The sequence below is a fragment of the Pteropus vampyrus genome, unplaced genomic scaffold (genome assembly GCF_000151845.1).
Source record: "Pteropus vampyrus isolate Shadow unplaced genomic scaffold, Pvam_2.0 Scaffold69, whole genome shotgun sequence".
Classification (NCBI taxonomy): Eukaryota; Metazoa; Chordata; class Mammalia; order Chiroptera; family Pteropodidae; genus Pteropus; species Pteropus vampyrus.
The window spans coordinates 4,435,907-4,454,163 of NW_011888850.1; the positions used below are offsets into that span (position 1 = coordinate 4,435,907).

Consider the following 18,257-nt stretch of genomic DNA (forward strand, 5'->3'; position numbering starts at 1 on the left):
TTGGTTTCCAACAGTGTCCACGACCAAAGTGCCAACTCAGAAGGTCTCCTCCTCTCGTAGAAACTGGAACACAGACGAGAAGTCTTTCTGTGAGTAGCCCTTCGCGCACATCATCCTGTAGATCTGATGGGCCTGACTGCCCAGGAGGATGGGGCTCTTTGTGCTGGTGGCAGAGTCTTGTGCTAATCCCAGATCCTAAATCAAACAAGGGCAGGAGGGAACACATTGAGACTGGCAGGTAAAGCTCCACTTTGGAACTGTGGCTCCTAATGCTTTCATTTCAAAGAAGAAAAAAAAAAACGAAGTCTGAAAAAAATAAGATACTTACAAGCACTATGGTAAATTATGTATAATTTTTAGTGCTTTCATGTAGCTGCAAAACTGCTCCAGACAGAAAGCTGGATTTCTGAGTATCCTCTCCACTCCTCCACCCTCCGCCAGACCCGTTTTGTTCTGACTTTTCCCACGGGTTACTACACAGGTGAGATCACACAAGCAAATGCTTTTTCAAATCTGCAGAAGCCTGTAAGCCTATACCAAACCCCGTTATGGAACTGTGGCATACCCATTTGATCTCTTATTCAAAACTGCTGTGTGCTGGGCACTGTTCTAAGTGCTGGTGATAACATTATGAAAAATCAAGTCAGTGTTCTCATGAAGCTGTCCAGTGGGGAAGACAGACAACAAAACAAATACTAAAATTCCAGACAACGACAAGTGCTGTGAATAAAAATAAAGCAGGGTGAGGGGTTAGAAAGTGATGGACAGCACGGGGTGGGGTGGAAGGAAGAGAACTCTGACAGATGATGTGAGGGAGGAAGCGAGGTCTCTGGAGCTGGGGCATGAGAGTTTCGGGCACTTGAAATGGGAAGGTAAAAAGGCCCTGTGGTGGGACCTGGCTTGGATCCTCAAAAAATGGTAAGAAGGCCAGTGAGGCTGAACTAGAGCGAGCAAAGGGGCTGGGGAGGGAAATGCGCTGGGGGATGGGACCAAGTGGACACAGAAGCCTTAATATGTTTGCATTTTATTTTAAGTGCAATGGGACGATCATCTTCACAACAACCCTTCAACACCTCATAGATCTAATGCTTTATTCTGAAAGTGTCAGAAAACCTATGGCTGTTGTAAAATATACAAAGTTAACATTATAAATCTCTTATAGAGTTAGACTGTAGCTAATGGCTATTCACTACCATAAAAATGGAATTTTGTTTAAACTTAAAATATCTGGAGTAGATGGAAGGAGAATGAAAGTATGAATAACTGAAACATTATTCCCCACGTTTCATTTTATTTGTGGTTTTATAAGAGCTGCAAACAAATGGCAAAATCAACTGGATTTTCTTGTTACCGTTATCATTCCCATTGCCCCCACCAACGGAAGTCAACAAGCAATGAAAGGGGAAGATGAGAAGCAAGATGAGAAATACTTCTACTCTTGAAGCACATCCTTGACAAAGGAGCAGTTATTGACAGCACCCACTCAAAGGAGAAAATGATTCAAAAAAAACAAGCATACATTAAAGAATAAATTAAATATCTAGCATCTTGAATATGTACGCCACAAGAGCAAACGTTATTTTGTGTTTGTATAATTTTCACATGTAAACACACAGATTTGGAAAATCTACTTAACGTTAAATTCTTCTATAGCTTCCACTAAAAAGCAAGTTTGATCATTACCCACACACTTAACAAACATGGATGGCTAAGTTACTGCTCATGCCTGACACGTAGACAAGGCTCTTTTGTCAACGTCATTTTGTAGCACATCTGTAAGATGCTTTTATTTTAAAATGACAGAGAAAATCTACATAGATAGACTATATTTAATATTTAACCTAGTAATAAAACTAGAATATAAGAATTCAGAGTGAACATAACATACTGAAGAGAAGACAACGCTATCAAGAAAAAAAGTCTTAAGAGTTTTTCATTAGGGCAAGTAAATATGATCTCGAATAAGAGCTAATAAAATCAAAAAAGGGAAACTAACATACTTTGGTGGCTGTTCCCTTAAAGGATGGACATTCTAAAAAGGAAAAGGTGATTAGTCCATAAAGTCTGAGTAGCCTGTCAATCCTCAAATGTTAGGAAAAGGAGACATCCTTTGAAGCTTACAATATACAATTTAAATATCTCACTTCACTAACCAAATAAAATACTTACAAATTCATGAGCTCAGTGGGTAGTTCAGGAAAAAATGCAAGACAACTGCAAAAGGATTTCAACAAATCAATGGAGGAGCAAGCTGTTCTGTTTTACGAGGAAACTGGCCTGTGGGGCGAGTACCAACGGCCGCCATGGTTGCCCATAAATTGTTCCTTAGTGCCCATCGGGAAGCAGACTTCTAGCTTGGAGAGTTCAGAAGGATGGTCTAGTTTTTGTATTGATTACAAAATTTTAGAATGTGATGATGTTAAGACCTAGAAATAAATGGACAAGCCTCTACTTCAATGACTTGCTAGCATCATATCCCCTGGCACAATGACATTCAAAGGCAGTTGAGCAAAACACCGCTAAGTAAGTAAGTAAAGCCTTGATCTGCCCAAGCAGGTGCAATTGTCTTAATCATTACTGCACTGATGGAGATTTATTTAAGCTCCATCAATTTCTCTATACAAATCTAATTGGCTGTGGCCTTTTTGTTAATAGCTATCTGAAGCAATGAAAGATTTTCAAAAGTTCATTTCTAGGTACTTTTGTTCCGAGCAAAATTAAGAAGTCTTCCTCTTTATAAGGGAAATGACAATTGCATTTCACAAGGGAAACAAGAATAAAAGAGAACAGTAGGATCCGTGCTTTAGTACTGTGCTGTCTTATGCTATTTGTTGAAAAAGCTATCTTTTAAAAAAGTTACCAAGAAAATAATTTTAAAGGAAAGACCTTTAAAATTAAAGTGGCAGAGTCTATGGCCATGCCACCCTGAACAAGCCCGATCCCATCTGATCTTGGAAGCTAAGCAGGGTTGGGCCTGGTTAGTACTTAGATGGGAGACCACCTAGGAAGACCAGGTATCATAGGCATAAAAAATAAAAATAAATAAGGGGTTGTAAGCTGACAAGGTCCTTGTAATCTGTGAGGTCAACCAAGGGTTGCCTCACTTAAAAATAAATGAATGAATGAATGAATAAATAAATAAATAAAATTAAAGTGGCAGAGTCTTCCTGGGCAGGGACACTGGAGAAAATGACTAAAATAAAAGTGTCCAGCAGAGTAGAGGACAGTACGGTGGAGAGTCCCCAAACAAAGCCACCACTGCAGAGGAACGGGAGGTCACACGGATCCATTCGCTTTGATTAGAAACCTACTACTGCTTCGTATTACACTTTATTTGTTAGCTGTTTCCTCTGAGCCCTTACCAGGATGTTAGGGACCGAATAAGCTAACAGGTCACAACCCACTTCATATGGACACACAAAGGAAACCGCACATGCGACTCCTTCACTCCTCCACGTGCTCTGATAAATCACCCTGTAGCGCTGACGAAAACAATGCACTCAAGGAGCTACCTTCTGTTTCCAACAAGAGCCACACGGCACAACCATAAAAGCCTGTGTGGAGGACACGCAAACCTGAATACAAGGTCTAGAGACTGGTATAAAAATAAATAGCTTCTTAAATGAAACATGAGGAGAGACAAAACTACAAAACAAGAAACATTAAACATTGCTTCATCCAATAAATATTTAAAGTATGCTGACGATGTGCCAGGTATTGTGCCAGAAGCTGGAGTAGAGGGGGCAAGGAAGAATGATCCAGGCAGAGGGAACAGCAAGCATGGAAGTTTGCAAGTGACAGAGAACAAGAGGCAGAAATGGCTCAGCATGGCTGAAGCAGAGAGGGGAGTGGGAAGGCAAGACTGAGCTGGTGAGGCGAGCAGAGGCCGGGTCAGAGGGCCTTGCAAGGCAACTTGTAGAGATGGACTTTAAGCTACAAGTAACTGGGAACCATGAGAGAGACTAACTAGGAAAAGACACAATCGAGTTTTCACGTTTTAGGAAGCCAACTCTTTTCCATGCTGTGGAAAATGAACTAGAAAAGATTAGATGAAAGGGAAGATCAGTTAGGGCTGACGTAGTATAATCTAAATGGGGCTCAGCCGACATACTGGTAGTGGCGGAGGAGGGGACAGTACGGTGGAGAGTCCCCAAACAAAGCCAGCACTGCAGAGCGGGAGGCGGGAGGCCGCAGGAGAAGGAGAATGAATAGAACACCCGGGGAACGAAGGAAAGCGAGCCGAGGATGGCATCCAGTTGTACGCATTATTACTTTTGTAATCGGGGGAGAAAAGTCAACTGGGGGGGCGGGGCAGGAAGGAAATAAGCTCTGTGCAGAAATCTGAAAGTCTGTCCATCTATAAAATATTTCCTAAAGTTGTGATTGCAAATGAGAGGAGGCCGACAATTCGCTTTTCAAATGTCTTTATACATAAACACATATATATTCTTAAAGCAGAAAGACATATTTCAAAATTCAGTATCATGAGAAAGGAGCCTCGCTGCTTTTGTGGTGTGTACAGCCAAAGTCAACGTATTATCAACCATCAGAAAAATCTTACTGCTTTCATTCTAAGGACTTGGTAAATTAACGTAAATTTATGATGAAGAACAAAATTTTAGCAGCTCATGCTATAAACAAACCCAAACACAAAAGAAAAACCCCAGCCCATTCTTCCCATCTGAAAAGGCCAGGAAGAAAAATGAACAGATAAGGATTTTTATCTAAGCTAAGTTTTAATTAGCTCCTTTCCAGTGAGTAAACGAATCATTATTTTAGTAATCTTGCCTTCTAGGATAGAGTATGTTTTGTTAAAAGGGGAGGGAGTGAGTGGGGAGAGGGGGAGGGGAGGGGGGAGGGAAGTAGACCATTAAACATTTCCCCCACTTCTCTTGGGTAGTCTCTGCATTACCATACCTTGGCCATGAGCGTGGTTCCGAATCCACCCTGATAGTTATTCGCTGAGGGAACTCCATCCATCACCCCAGGTACAGGATTGTAAGCGTCGCTTGACCAGCACCGTCCTGAGCTCATATTTAGGATTTTAGTCAACAGTTTTGGGTCAAGCCCTAACCTGTCAAAGGTCAAAGAAAAGAAATGTTAAGTGTCAAAATGTACAATGTTAAATGTCAAAATCTGTGGCTTATTTATGTATGAGGATGCTCCATTTCCTCTCTCCATTTATTATATGTCTTCGAAAATCAAAGCAGATAGATGAGAATGAAGAATCCAATCTTAAATTATAAGGTGGAAACGCCAGTGATTAAACCATTCTGAGCCAGGACATTCTGTACTGAGAAAAAAACCTTCTGCAGTATTTTACTTTTAAGAAACAATACATAATTGCGTAAAAGTGTTGTTGGTTTATCACACACGTGAGTTTTCTAGTCTTTTGGACATTATGTGTCACATAAGAACCTTAAGGCAATATGATCATCTAAATGCTACTTTCTTAACTCACAAGTAATGTATTTCAGAAAGAAATATGGACAGATCCACTATGCATCATGTGAGTTCGTGTGGACGCATTTATACGTCTATTCGTTTAGCTTTTATGAGAATAATGCAAGAGATGAGCCATGAGCAGTACAACGAGCTTAAGAGAAGTAATCATTATAAGACATTCCTTGCTGCAAACTTTTCCTTATTTATTAAATCTTCATTAGACAATCTTGCTTATGAAGCAAGTCTGCACAGAGTTGTGACATATGCTATCTATTCGGAGACATGCATTATAGTTCTGGGTCAACTGCTGATAAGGTTACTGATCCTGATAAAACAAAGCTTGCCCAAGCGGAAACATCATTTGTTCTATCACTGGGCTGATGGCATAAACGGCTGTTCAATGTGGACCCAGAAAAAAAAAACAGAATCAAAATTTTTGATATTACTTTGATTCTAAGTATCTTAATGCAGTTGGAGAAGCACAGTTTTGCCAAGTATCACTGAATCAAGTTTCAAATAAAACTTGCTTTTTCTTAAAACCAATCTCTTCCAGAATTAAAAAAAAAAAAGATTGAAAAGAGACACATATATCTGTTAAACAAATTATGCATTTTGGCATGCTTAAGTTCTTATTTTGTGTATTCAAAATATATCTATTTATTTCCAAATCTGAATATCATGACCAGCAAACATTTTTCCAATGCTAGGACAGAGGGCTAGGACTAACAGCCAGGATATGTCTGGACTTATCATGTAACACAACTGTTACGTAACCAGGCTTTCTAAGGAGTAGCTACAGTGCAAGGAACACTGTATGACATGTCATGTTGAACTGAATTCACCATATACATTCATATGGTGAGCCATGTTATAACAAGTGGTTTTTACTAAGGATTATAACAGATATAGACGACCCACTCTAAACTGGCTATCATTCAATTGTAGATTGCTAGAAAGAAATCCAACAGTTTCATTCATTCAATCAGATTTGTTTATTACATACGCAGTTGCTACTGATACCTTCTTTCCCCTTTAAATAAAATTAGGCTATCAGTATGCTATTGTAGTAGATGACTTAGGAAAAGAAAAAGCCAATGTGTTTAGGGAATAATTGTGAAAAGTGAAATCACAAATTCACAATTAATTAATCTGCTGTAACTGCAAATATGCTAAGCCTAAATGTTCAAGACTGTGTGTGTCTAATGTATTCCATGGGCAGGGAATATGTTTAAAGACCCCAAAACATTGCTTTTCCCTTCCATTTGAAATATAATTTAAGAGCTTCTTAATTTAGATTTTCTTTTAAGATGGTTTATCATATTTAAAGTGACAGTTCGTCCCCTCTTCATAATCTACCAGATTATACTCAATAGTACCTCACAACAGTCTTTATTGCTAAAGAAATTCATACTCTGAATATAATACCAAAATGGTGAGCAAAGCTTATCATCCTTTGTAAAACTCTAAATTTCATTTTTCTTGAATGTTTGAGGAAAAATACTGGCACTGATTTATGGAACCCTTTTTGGTGAACATATTACTATTTAGAAGAATCCTGAGGGACACACGGGGAAACAAGGTGGCAGTAGTACGTGCTCACTTTCAATCTGATGCCTCCCCACTGTGCCAAGTCCCTTTAGGGGATGGCTACTCCCTCTCCACTTTCCTCCCTGCTCCCACCCTGCAGCAAAGTGTATCATTAAAAAGAGCAAGTTAGGAGTGTTTTACATTTCATCTTTCTGAGGATTCTCTCATTGGCACATACATAACTGACAGTTAAAATTAGACATGATATTAAAATCAGTTACTGAAGTCCTCTGTCTTCCACTGTGCCCAAGGCTTGTAATGGTCTGAAACCAGCTAGAATACACAGTAATTGTCATTCAGAGAGTCTATCCTAGAACGTCATGCTTCACTGGAGAAGACTGAGTTTCCATCTGAAATCAACAAATTAATCCAAGACAGGTATCTGAAAGGGCAAGTTTAATAGGAAGCAGCTACTGGGCTCTCAACCATGATAAAATGTTATTGCTGTTTCCCTGTAAATTGGCTGGGAACATATGATACTTTCTGCATAAGAGCCCCATTGCTGTTCAGGAGATATACAGCTCAAGCCATCAAAAGGATGACAGTCTGTCAGTCCCCATAATAACTTGCCACTGGATGTGGTTCGAGGGTGCACGCGTGCATGCATGTGGCTTTACAATTGCTGGAATGTTCTCTGATATAAACAATGAATTCATTGCTCTGACCGCATACATAATGCAACTCAAATAAACGTCACTGTGTCAAATCTACTCACCTTTTAATACATAAGAATTTTAAATGAATTATTGAGAGAAGTAAAAATGATGCATTAACTGTAAAAAATTAAAGAGAATCCAAACGTTTGCCTTTGCTATAACTGAGGCTTTTAAGGGCCAAAAAAGTTTGTTCACTTTATATTCTCTATAATTATCTATACTATTTAATTTTACGTAAGAAAAGATGTCACTAAACTTGAGATGACTATATCGCAGGAACTACTCTGGAGATGAAACATCTGAGACTTGTCAATTTCAGCCACTCACTCGGTTATTCCCCAATGCTCACACGGATCTGCCATGTGCAGGTGCTGTGCTTAGAGCCAAGGAGACCACAGGCTAAGAGGCTGAGGCTGTGCCTGCCCTCCAGGAGCGAGTGAGCCGGTTGAGACACACACCCAGATACCTTTGACCTGAGGCAGAAGTGCTTCCTCCCTCCCTCTCTCCTCTCCTCATCCATCTGACAAATCTTCATTTAGTGCCTACTGTGTGTCAAGTATGTTCTTAAGATATGGCAATGAGCAGACAAGGCCATCCCCCTTCATGAAGCTTGCATTCTAGTTGGGAAGACAGGCAATAAACAAATAAATATACAGTGCTATCTAGTGAGAAGTGGCATGAAGAAAAAACATTAAAGTACAATTCAATTTGAATACTAACCAATAACTACCATGTATTGAGCACATGCTAAATGCCAGAAACTGTTTTTTAAAAGATTTACATGGATTAACTCATTTAACCTTCACAACAACTCTATGGATAGATACTATTATTTTTGTGATTTTATAGATGAGAAAAGCTTAAGTCTATGGCCGAGCTGAAATGCAGGCATCAGCAAGACACCCAAACTCTCACCATCCTGAGTCTCACTGGGTCATGTGGGTAATGAACTTAATAGCCATTCAACCAACATGGTGGCATTTTGTCAGTTTATTAAGAAATTTGGTCAAACTTTTATTACAAACCTTTTGCTATTTCTCTATCTTTTAGGGCGTGCCACTCGGAGGCCTTAGTCATCATCTAATAAAAAGGCAACATCATCTAAGGGCAGTAGCCAAGAACCTAAAATTATTATTGTGGGGAAGTTTTTATCTTAAACAGTCTTTCAGAAGTTCAGCTGTTAAGCTTTTGGTGGAAGAAGACAATATGGTTGTTGCTGGAGGGGCCTGTGACTTGTTAGTAATGCAAATAACTCCTTTTACCAATATTTGAAACAACAACAACAACAACAACAAAACGACTCCCAGTGGAACAAAAATAAAAACAAAACAACAAAACTCACATCATCAGCGTTGTTCCTATGTAACGCACAGGACAAACGCTCTGACGTAAACAGGGCGCTTTCTGCGCCTTAACGCTATGTTCTGAATCCTAACCAGAACCCAGTTAGAAGGCAGGAAGGCCTAATAAAAAAGAACCCCAAAATATATTGTATACCAATATTTTTATGGTTTACTTTTTTATAGCATTTTAAAATTTCACGAACATCCATAAAGACTCACTGTAAAAGATCATAGGGTCAAATAAGAGTTTCTAAACTATAAGATTTTATTCTATTCTACAAAAGAGAAACATCAGTGTTCTGGGAAAAAAACACTGACTTACGAGAATGAAATTAATCAGAAATGATCACTTCATAGGAATAGGTGACTCAATTTGTAAACATTGACATTAATGCTCTAAAAAAATTTCACTTCAGAGTGAACAGAATATAAATGTGGCTGAACCACTCTGATACTGTACTACTTTGTGGGAATTTACTACTTGGGAATTTATGCTTGCTGATGCCAATTTTCTCTTTCACCTTGTAAAGCTCAATAAATTGTGGCCGCTCTCTATACTCTATTAGAGAACAATCCTGTCATTTTAAACCATATCTGTAAACCATGAAGAAAAGACAATAGCGGAAGCAATCATTTTTAGGACTTTCAAACCACTGAGAATCTTTATCAGATACACTGATAAAAGCCTAATGTTATGAAAATAAGCAATTCACTAAAACAATCTGAAGCACAAGAAATGTATAAATCATTGTAACAGTTAAGTAAAACTAGTGAGTTCCTGCTTTGTGTTCAGACATTTTATTATAGATAGATATAGATATATAGACATAGATATGGATATCAGGAACAGTAATGTATATAGTTTTTTAAAAATTAAACATTTTTTAAAAATTAAACATTTAAAAGTTTCATATTTCTAAATACTGTTATCATAGTGATTCAAGGCCAACAATAAGAGAACATCTATGTATTGCTTCTGCTTTTAACATATCTATTTAGAATTTATCACTTTTCATTTTCTCTTTGATAAACCTACTCTAGCAACCAATGTATACTCTTCATTGTATACATTTTATTCATTTCATTCAACTGATTTTCATACTATTCTTTATTAGCTGGTATTTGAAGTTGGACTTTCACAAGCATTTATCATACAAAAAAACTTCATTTTAGAATGGCAAATGCTCATCCAATAAGAGTTTTGCTAGAAAAACTATTTGAGAAATGCCAGAGGATGCATCGCTATACCTAAGGAGCATCCTGATCCAGTGATGCTCAAGGGAAGAAGCAGAATATAAAATAAACTGGCAAAAATAATGAGGGAAATTTCAGTTTAACATGAACTGGGTTCATCTAGGCTTTCACTTTTTTACTATATATTCTTTTATATCCAGAAAAATGAAAATAAAATTCTAAAGATGCACATGTGTACTAATGCTCTAATCCTACTGTCAACACCAATTAATTCTTTATGCAATTTTGGTTCCAGAAATTTACATTTTCTTCTTCTATGAAATTAGTCTAGAGGATGGACATGAAAACAAGTTACTAGTAACCAGTGTTTCAATTATGATAAGTGACCCATAGCCTAAAATTGGCTACAATACAGACAGAACAATGAACAGCTTCCTACATATATATATACAACAGTTTTCTTTAAAGCTTTGTACAGATATGCTAAGCTTACCATTGTACGGCCATTCAATTTTAAAATGTAAATGGTACAGGATATTGATAAACCAATTAGCACTGATGCAAAGCAAATTCCTCTTTTATCTCAATTACAACATGACAACTTAATAGGTCAAGATAGTTTAACATCTGAGACAAGGGCAATTCAATAAAACAACAGCATCTTGATATGGTAATTAAGAGGAAATGTGAATCCATTACTGTGTTTTAAAAAATATCCCAAGTACTTTGGCTCTTTTCATTGCATTTATTAGAAGCTGTGATATGAAACACTACTTTTATTTGTGACATATTTGCTAAGGAGTTTTGGAAAGTGTGAAAAAAAAAAAAAAACCCGAATAAAACATATTGCTCATTAAGCATTTTCTAAAGAAAGAACTATATATTTATTACATTCGTGAACTAAAAAACATTTAAAAAATAATTAGGTGATTAATCATATTTAGCATTCCTAACACCAAAAATTAAAGGTTAAAATGAAGACATTGACCTTAAGCATTCTAAAGGATTATCATCATCATAGGAAAAACAAAACTCCTGAAACAGTTTAAGCAAAGTATGAATGTCATTTTATTTTAATGAAAAAATTTGTCCTAATGTAAAGTGACACAACCACAGGCAAGTTAAAATGAAGTTAAGCAGATGAGTTGCAGCTGTATGAATGCCATCCAGCTTATCCACGGAATAAGCAACCAAGAGCCCTTTTAGTGTAGATTTTGGGGACTATATTTTAAATAGATACATAAAACCAGTCATGTGGTAGCATAACACTTGAATTCTCTATATGTTAAAACCATGTTTTACACAAATTTGTCCTACACCACCAAAGTATGTTTAAATTTTATAGTAAAGCCTTCCTTGTATTTCGACATAATAGAACAAATGGAGCTCCCACATAAAAAGGATAATGTAACTTCCAACACACGGCGCAGCACACTTTATGGCCGTGGCAGAGAACGCTCGTGCTCTCCAGGGTCCTATTGGTCGTCAAATAAGCAAAGTCTATTAAAGTCCAATAATGAAGTACTTTCAAAATGTTCCTGGATCAACTCATTTATCTCTCATGAACATTTTTCTCAACATCAGAAAATCAAATAGGAAAGCCCATAAAAATTGTTAGTAGGTGAAAATGTACTATTCAACAAACCTGATTCCAAGATTCATAGCTTCAGCGGTTCCGATCATACTAATGGCTAACAGCATGTTGTTGCAGATCTTTGCAGCCTGAAAGTAAAATGAGTATATATTAAATATCTTTATTTTCAAGTTGTAACTTCTAGGAAATTTTTCTTCGCCCAATTCCACATGCTTCTTTCTAAAAGTAAGAGCATTCGACAGGTGATTCTCTCAAATGGGGACAGGCACATGGTGCCGCACGATTCCCTGAGCCGACCGTGCCCTCCCAGGCAGGTGCTGGGGCTGGTGGGAGGGTTCTGCCATCAGGCAAGAACCCCGCAGTGGTGGCCCGGCTCCTGTGGGCTCTGCACCACAGAGAAGTCCCCCTGATCTACATGACATGACCGCTCTTTAAGGGAAGGTGTTCACGTTCTAATTGGGTGAAGAAAAACACTGAATAAAGAGGCGGCAAACAAACAACAACAATTAAGTGGTAAATTAAGAGAAACAAGATCCAGAGGAACTGGAACCTGAGGCTATTTCTCAAAGGCCAGGCAGATTTAAATAGGCAAGAGAGAGAAAGGAGGAGAGCAGGGGAAAAAGTAAATATGTAAGAGGGATTACATACATAAGAGCACGACATGTTCTTGAGAACAGTAAGAAAACTGACTCAGGCATGTATTTTAAGAAATGGTGAGAAATTTGATAGTTAAGACTGAGGCAAGAGCTATGAAAGGTAAGGAGGGTAGAGAGTTAAAATTCGACATGATAGGAAATAAGGATCTATTCAGTTTCAGAATGGGGATGATATGAGCATCTTGATGAAGTTGGTCTTGGTTACAGTGTTGGGCAGAGTGGTGAACCTGGCATCCAGAGACCCATGAGGCCCTCTGAGCAGTAAACGAGGTGTGAGATAATAAGGGAAAGACTGGATCAGGTAATGTGTGGAATGGACAAGACAGTCAACAAGGAGAGCCACTTAAGCAAAATCTATAGAACCTGGAGACTGACTGGACACGGGAATGGAGACAACAGACACAGCTAAGATAACACCAAAGTCTTAAATAAGATCAAGAGGGTACCAGTGACCAGGACAAAGCATTAAGTGGAGTGAGTGTGAGTGGGTGTGTATTGGGTGGAAAGAGGACAACTAGTTTGATTTCAGAGTTCTGAACTGTCATTTATCTCTGACTAGAAAGTTGAGATATTTCTAAATGAAGATTATTTCATTTTCAAGAAAAAAAATTAAAGTACAGATTACTTCTACCTGACAGTACTGCTGATAGAACTGTAGCAAGTAATTACAAAATTAAAAGGCTGATGAGAGCAACTCAGTCATGAGCACTACAAATAGCAGTATTAAGGATGATTTCAGTGGTCACTGGGATGATGTCAAAATCTGGATGATGGCATTTGATATCTTTTTAAAATAAGTTAATTGGTTGATGTCTGCTTAATTCCAACAGAAATGAAGGAAAATTAATTTATTCCAAATTAATTTAGGAGAATCTGAGCAAACAAAGAATCCATTGATTGAAGAGAGTAAGGAGAAATAAGAATATGGTCAGGAAAGAGAAATGAACATGAGCTGACTTTCCATCATCGAGTCAGGGTCATTAGTGTGGAGTTATTACCTGCCCTGTCCCAACAGCTCCACAATACACCACGTTGGAGCCCATGCAGCCCAGCAACTGTTGGGCAGCAGCAAATTCATCTTCGACTCCTCCCACCATAAACGTGAGGTTCCCAGACCGAGCAGCTCCCACACCTAAATGGTTTGGGGGTAAAGGGATAGTAAATTAGAGAAAATCCCCAAACCAAATGAAAACATCTTGCTTCCAAATTACATTTATGTCAGGCATGTTTAAGATACTCTAAGTATCTCCTGGAAGTATCATGCAGGTTAATCATAAACTAAAAGAGACATACAGATTCTGTCGAACTCTCAATTCACCTTAAAATATTTTAGCACAATCATGGCATGACAAATACGGGAATTTGGAGTGTGAATTTTATTATTCCCATGCATCTCTTACTCTTCTAAGGAACCTATTCAGTAATAGAAAGTATATGAAAAAGGTCACCTGTGTCCTGCCCAGCACAGGGACAAGCGGAGGGGTCTACTGCCTGGGGTCTCTGGCTCACCTGCTTGCTCTCTGCATGCTGTCTACAGATGAGACCTACGGAGAGAGAGACCTGGCTCTTTCTCCTATAAACAAGTAGGCATTTCTCTAAGAGTCTTTTTAAGGTAAAGAAAATGGTTGCTCATTTAGACTGATTATTCTGATGTACACTTTCCAATATTATCTGATTTCTCTTTTCCCTCCTGCTACCTATCTTTTGGGCAATTCATTCTTACTGATACGAGCAGGAAGAAGAAATAAGCTCTGACAATGCTCTGGCCACTCCTTAGTATCCTTTAACAAAGATTTGATGCATGTTCATTAATTGAAATGACTGAAGAAACTTCTATTTTAGCACAGAAAATATGGCCTAGACTTGTCCTAAAAAAGGGGGGAAGCTTCATTCATCTAAATTTTTATTAACTATAAAACAAAACCAAGAGTAGTAGTACTGTTTTTAGTATTCGAGAAATCTTAATTCATAATTTTCAAGTTAAGTTTTGTTATTCAAAACCAGGAGAGTATGTGGAAGAGCTATATTAATAGAATTTTTGCTTTTACAACTTATTTTATAGTACAGCTAGGAATAAAGAAACCCTAATTGTCTGTACTATGTATCAAATCTGGCCATTAGAATAGAAAGCTGCAAGTAATGGCCTACTTTTGAATTTAATTTACTCAATAAAATATATAGTTTTTATACATAAAAAGCCCAAGCGAGGAGAGCCCTATTTCATTCAAATTGTGAATATTGTGCAATTGCCAAATCAAGTAGCCTTTCTATTTCACAGTTCATGCTATTTTTAACTAATTATTAAAAGCAAAAGAAGTCAGCAGTATGGTAGCCAAACAATTTTGGAAGAGGGAGGGCCCACATGTTGTGAAAGCCTGGGATGTTCACATGTATGGTTAAATTACATTATCTCATAATATCAGACACACTTTGGAATTGATTATGTACAAAAAGCCAATTATGACAAATGCTTTTAATTAGCCAATCTGTGTCATTTGAACATTCTGATAATGTTGAAGTGTAAGTGACAGTTATTTTCTTAGTTTCCAATTTACTTCACCAAGGCGGTAGATCATTAACGTTTTACAATTATTTTTCTCAATTTCTATGGCCACTTTCATTCAAACCACATAAGCACCCCTACTTTTCTAATCCTGTTGATCTGACTTAAAGAAATTAAGTAGACAATTTAAGTCAAAGCTTACAAACAATTCCAGCACTATCCACCACAGGTCAACGGCTTTGTATCCAGATTACAGACTGCTGCTAAATAGCAGTCTGTAATAAATAGTCATTTATGAAAGGAAAAATTAGTGCTGACAATGGTTCTCAGCTGGTTAGTCTCAGGTATACTTTCTCACTCGTTCAAACATCTATTTCAAAATGAAGAAATAAGTTACTTAAGCAAAAGAAGACCACAAAAGAAAAAATAATGCATCTTTTAATTCAGAGCTTCCTGGTATTTCCACTCTTTGTTGCTCTCAGTGTGGTGGTATTAATTATTTCTGTCTTTATCATAAGCTACATTCCAATGTAAGGGCCTGACTGACCCAGGTAACTCTAGAGTTCTGTATTCCTTGAGACCAAACCTAGTTCATGTTTCTATACAGATTCCTCTAACCGTATAACATTATCAAGCCTAGTCCCGCTGCAAAGGCAAAATCAAGACCTAAATTATCCTAAAATAAATGTAACCATTTGAGCTTAGAAAATAACATCCAGAAAACTGAAACTCTAAAGCTGTGTAGACATCTTATGGATTTCTGATGTTGTATACATTTTTATGTCTGTCAATAATAAACAATAAATAAAGAAATTTATTACACTGCCATGCCATTTTAATTCAAGTCCACTTCCCAAAATCGAAGAACACGAACTATACACTCAGGCAGCTGCAAGAATATTGAGAGATGTATTTTTTCCTTATATTTTAGTAATTGTATATACAAAACCAAAATATATCCAGTGCTTAATTCTATTACTCTATTTACTGCACCTTATTAAAACCTTTGATTTCTTCCCTTATTCCTCCCTCACACGATAAGCTCTTACAAGGTCAGCATTGGGATCTTGTTTATGTCAGCATTCCCATTAGCTGTCATGGTACATGACACACCCAACAGATGGTTGTTCAGTAAGTAAATTTATCAGCATGGTAGGAGTAAGGGATCCAGAGATGAAGTATCTGGTTTGGGGGATGTGTCACTTGCTGGCTGTTATTATAAACAAATTACTTAACTTTTCTGAGTCTCAGTGTACAAAGTGGAGAAAGCATTACTAACTACTTCATAGAGCGGCTGTAAATATATGAACATATGCTGTAAAATATCAAATGCCATTTAAATGTAAGGCCTTACCACTTTATAACTTGAGTTTGTGAACTGCGACTTTTATCTTTACCTATATAATATCTTGAGTCCTTTCTTATTTAGTTATCTAAGCCGTTGTCTTCTCAAGGATAATTTTAGCCTCTCCAGCTAAATATCAGTTGGCTTGAGCTGAACCAGGCTAGCCCAGATTAAGAAATACCAAAGTGATCCATAGCCAACAATGTTAAGATGACAGAGAAGACCTCTTGTATAACCTTTCAATGGCCGTATAGTGTATGGGAAAGGGACAAGAATTTTGCATTTCTCTGGTTTTATTCATTCAACAAAATTAACCTACTAAGAATCGAGCCCTGTGGTAAGCCCTGGGGTTACAGGTGAAAATCTGAAGTCCCTGCTTGCAGGAAGTTACACAACTGTGACCCCATCGTTTCTCTCTTTACCCATCACCACCACCCTGTACTGAGCCATCACTAGCTCTCACCTGGATTATGGCAATAGCCTCCTACTTGGTCTCTTTTCAGATCTTGCCTCCACAGTCTATTCTCCATACAGCAGCCAAAGGATCCTTTTAAAACATAAATCTACTTCATGTTTCTTCTCTATTCTCAAGCCTCTAAGAGCTTCCCATCCCCTGAGTATAAAATCCAAAGTCCTACAAAGCCCTGTATGATGTGGCCCTTGGCTGCCTCTCCTAGCTCATTTCATTTCGGTCCCTTCCTCACTGCTTTCCAGCCACCCTGGCCTCCTTGCTGTTCCTGAAACAGGTCAAGTACATTCTCATCTCAAAGCCTTGCACTTGCTGTTCCTTTTGCCGGAAACATTCTTTCCCTATATATTCGGGATTTGTTTCCTTCACTTCATTCAGGTTTCTTCTCAAAATTCATCTCTTCAGGGAGGCTTTCCCTGACCAATCTAACAATCTAAAATGTCACCCCATCTCCTATTCCTGCTTTAATTTTATTCACAGCACTTATCATCTAACACCTGTTTAATGCAACGCCTGTATTTATTTGTTTCTGGTCTGTATTCCCCAAGTGAAAATGAGCTCCATGAGAGCAGTGACTCTGTTGGCTCCTTCGCCCTATATTCACAGTTTCTGGTACATAAGAGATGTTCGGTAAGTACAGTACTTGTTCAAAGAGAGAGAAGGAGGCAATGATGGAGGGAAGAGCAAAGAAATGAATGACTACCATGCTGTGCAATAGCTGCTCTCATAGAGATACACACAAGATGCCAAGAATTACAGACAAAGCAGTTGTCATTCTAACAAGTCATTCAGTGCTCCTTGATCTAGTTTTTTTTAATCTATAAAGTGAGATGATTAAACAAAATTATCATTTAGTTATTTTTAAGCTTTTGAAAGTCTATAATTTAGGATTTTCAAGTTTACCTATATCTACTCTCCCACATTTATCGTAGTAATACACAAAACCAAGGCATATTTCATTTTATATAAATAATACATAAATAGTTCCAAATTAGGGAACAAATCAGAAAATAAATCTTCTCCTGTAACCACATTAATTAAATCTAATAATCCTAAACACGTGTGGTTGTCTTAAATGCTTTATCTAACACTTTGCTGTGATAATGTCTCCAGTGTTTCTCTCCCATGACCCTAGAATCAGAAAAACTGAACACATTTGTACAAATGAAAAGGCAAATGCCCAAACCATTCTAAATGGGTGGCTGACTACCTACCCTGCTTTTAAAGTAACAGACAGCTATCATTTCTCTTGGTAGTCTGTTTTGATTTCAATCAACCTCATAGTAAAGAAGCACTTCAAATCTAAGTCTTCAAGTCAGCAACCCTTCTTTTTTTTTAAAAAAAAAAAAAAAAGGTATCATAGAGAGCCTCCATTACCGAAACTACCTTCTTTCTTTCCTTCCACTCCTACTTAAGAGTTGACATCAAAAATCTGACCATTTGAAATCCACTTTTCATTGGTTCT

The 18,257-nt window shown here is 37.6% G+C and overlaps 1 protein-coding gene and 1 non-coding gene across 4 annotated transcripts in view; one reads left to right on the forward strand and one right to left on the reverse strand.

Moving 5' to 3' along the window:
* Nucleotides 1-18,257, reverse strand: part of HIBADH (3-hydroxyisobutyrate dehydrogenase) — a 94,665-nt gene continuing 76,408 nt past the window's right edge. For all 3 annotated transcript variants that reach the window (XM_011361702.2, XM_011361703.2, XM_023531515.1), the window contains exons 5-8: nt 13,474-13,607; nt 11,871-11,947; nt 4,918-5,074; nt 1-195 (exon numbers count right to left, since the gene is read on the reverse strand). In XM_011361702.2, coding sequence (XP_011360004.1) covers nt 37-195; nt 4,918-5,074; nt 11,871-11,947; nt 13,474-13,607 — 527 coding nt within the window. In that variant the 3' untranslated portion in view covers nt 1-36. The remainder of the gene's footprint in view (nt 196-4,917; nt 5,075-11,870; nt 11,948-13,473; nt 13,608-18,257) is intronic.
* Nucleotides 2,908-3,026, forward strand: LOC111740870. Its single transcript, XR_002780795.1, has one exon. It is a non-coding gene; the product is annotated as a 5S ribosomal RNA (ribosomal RNA).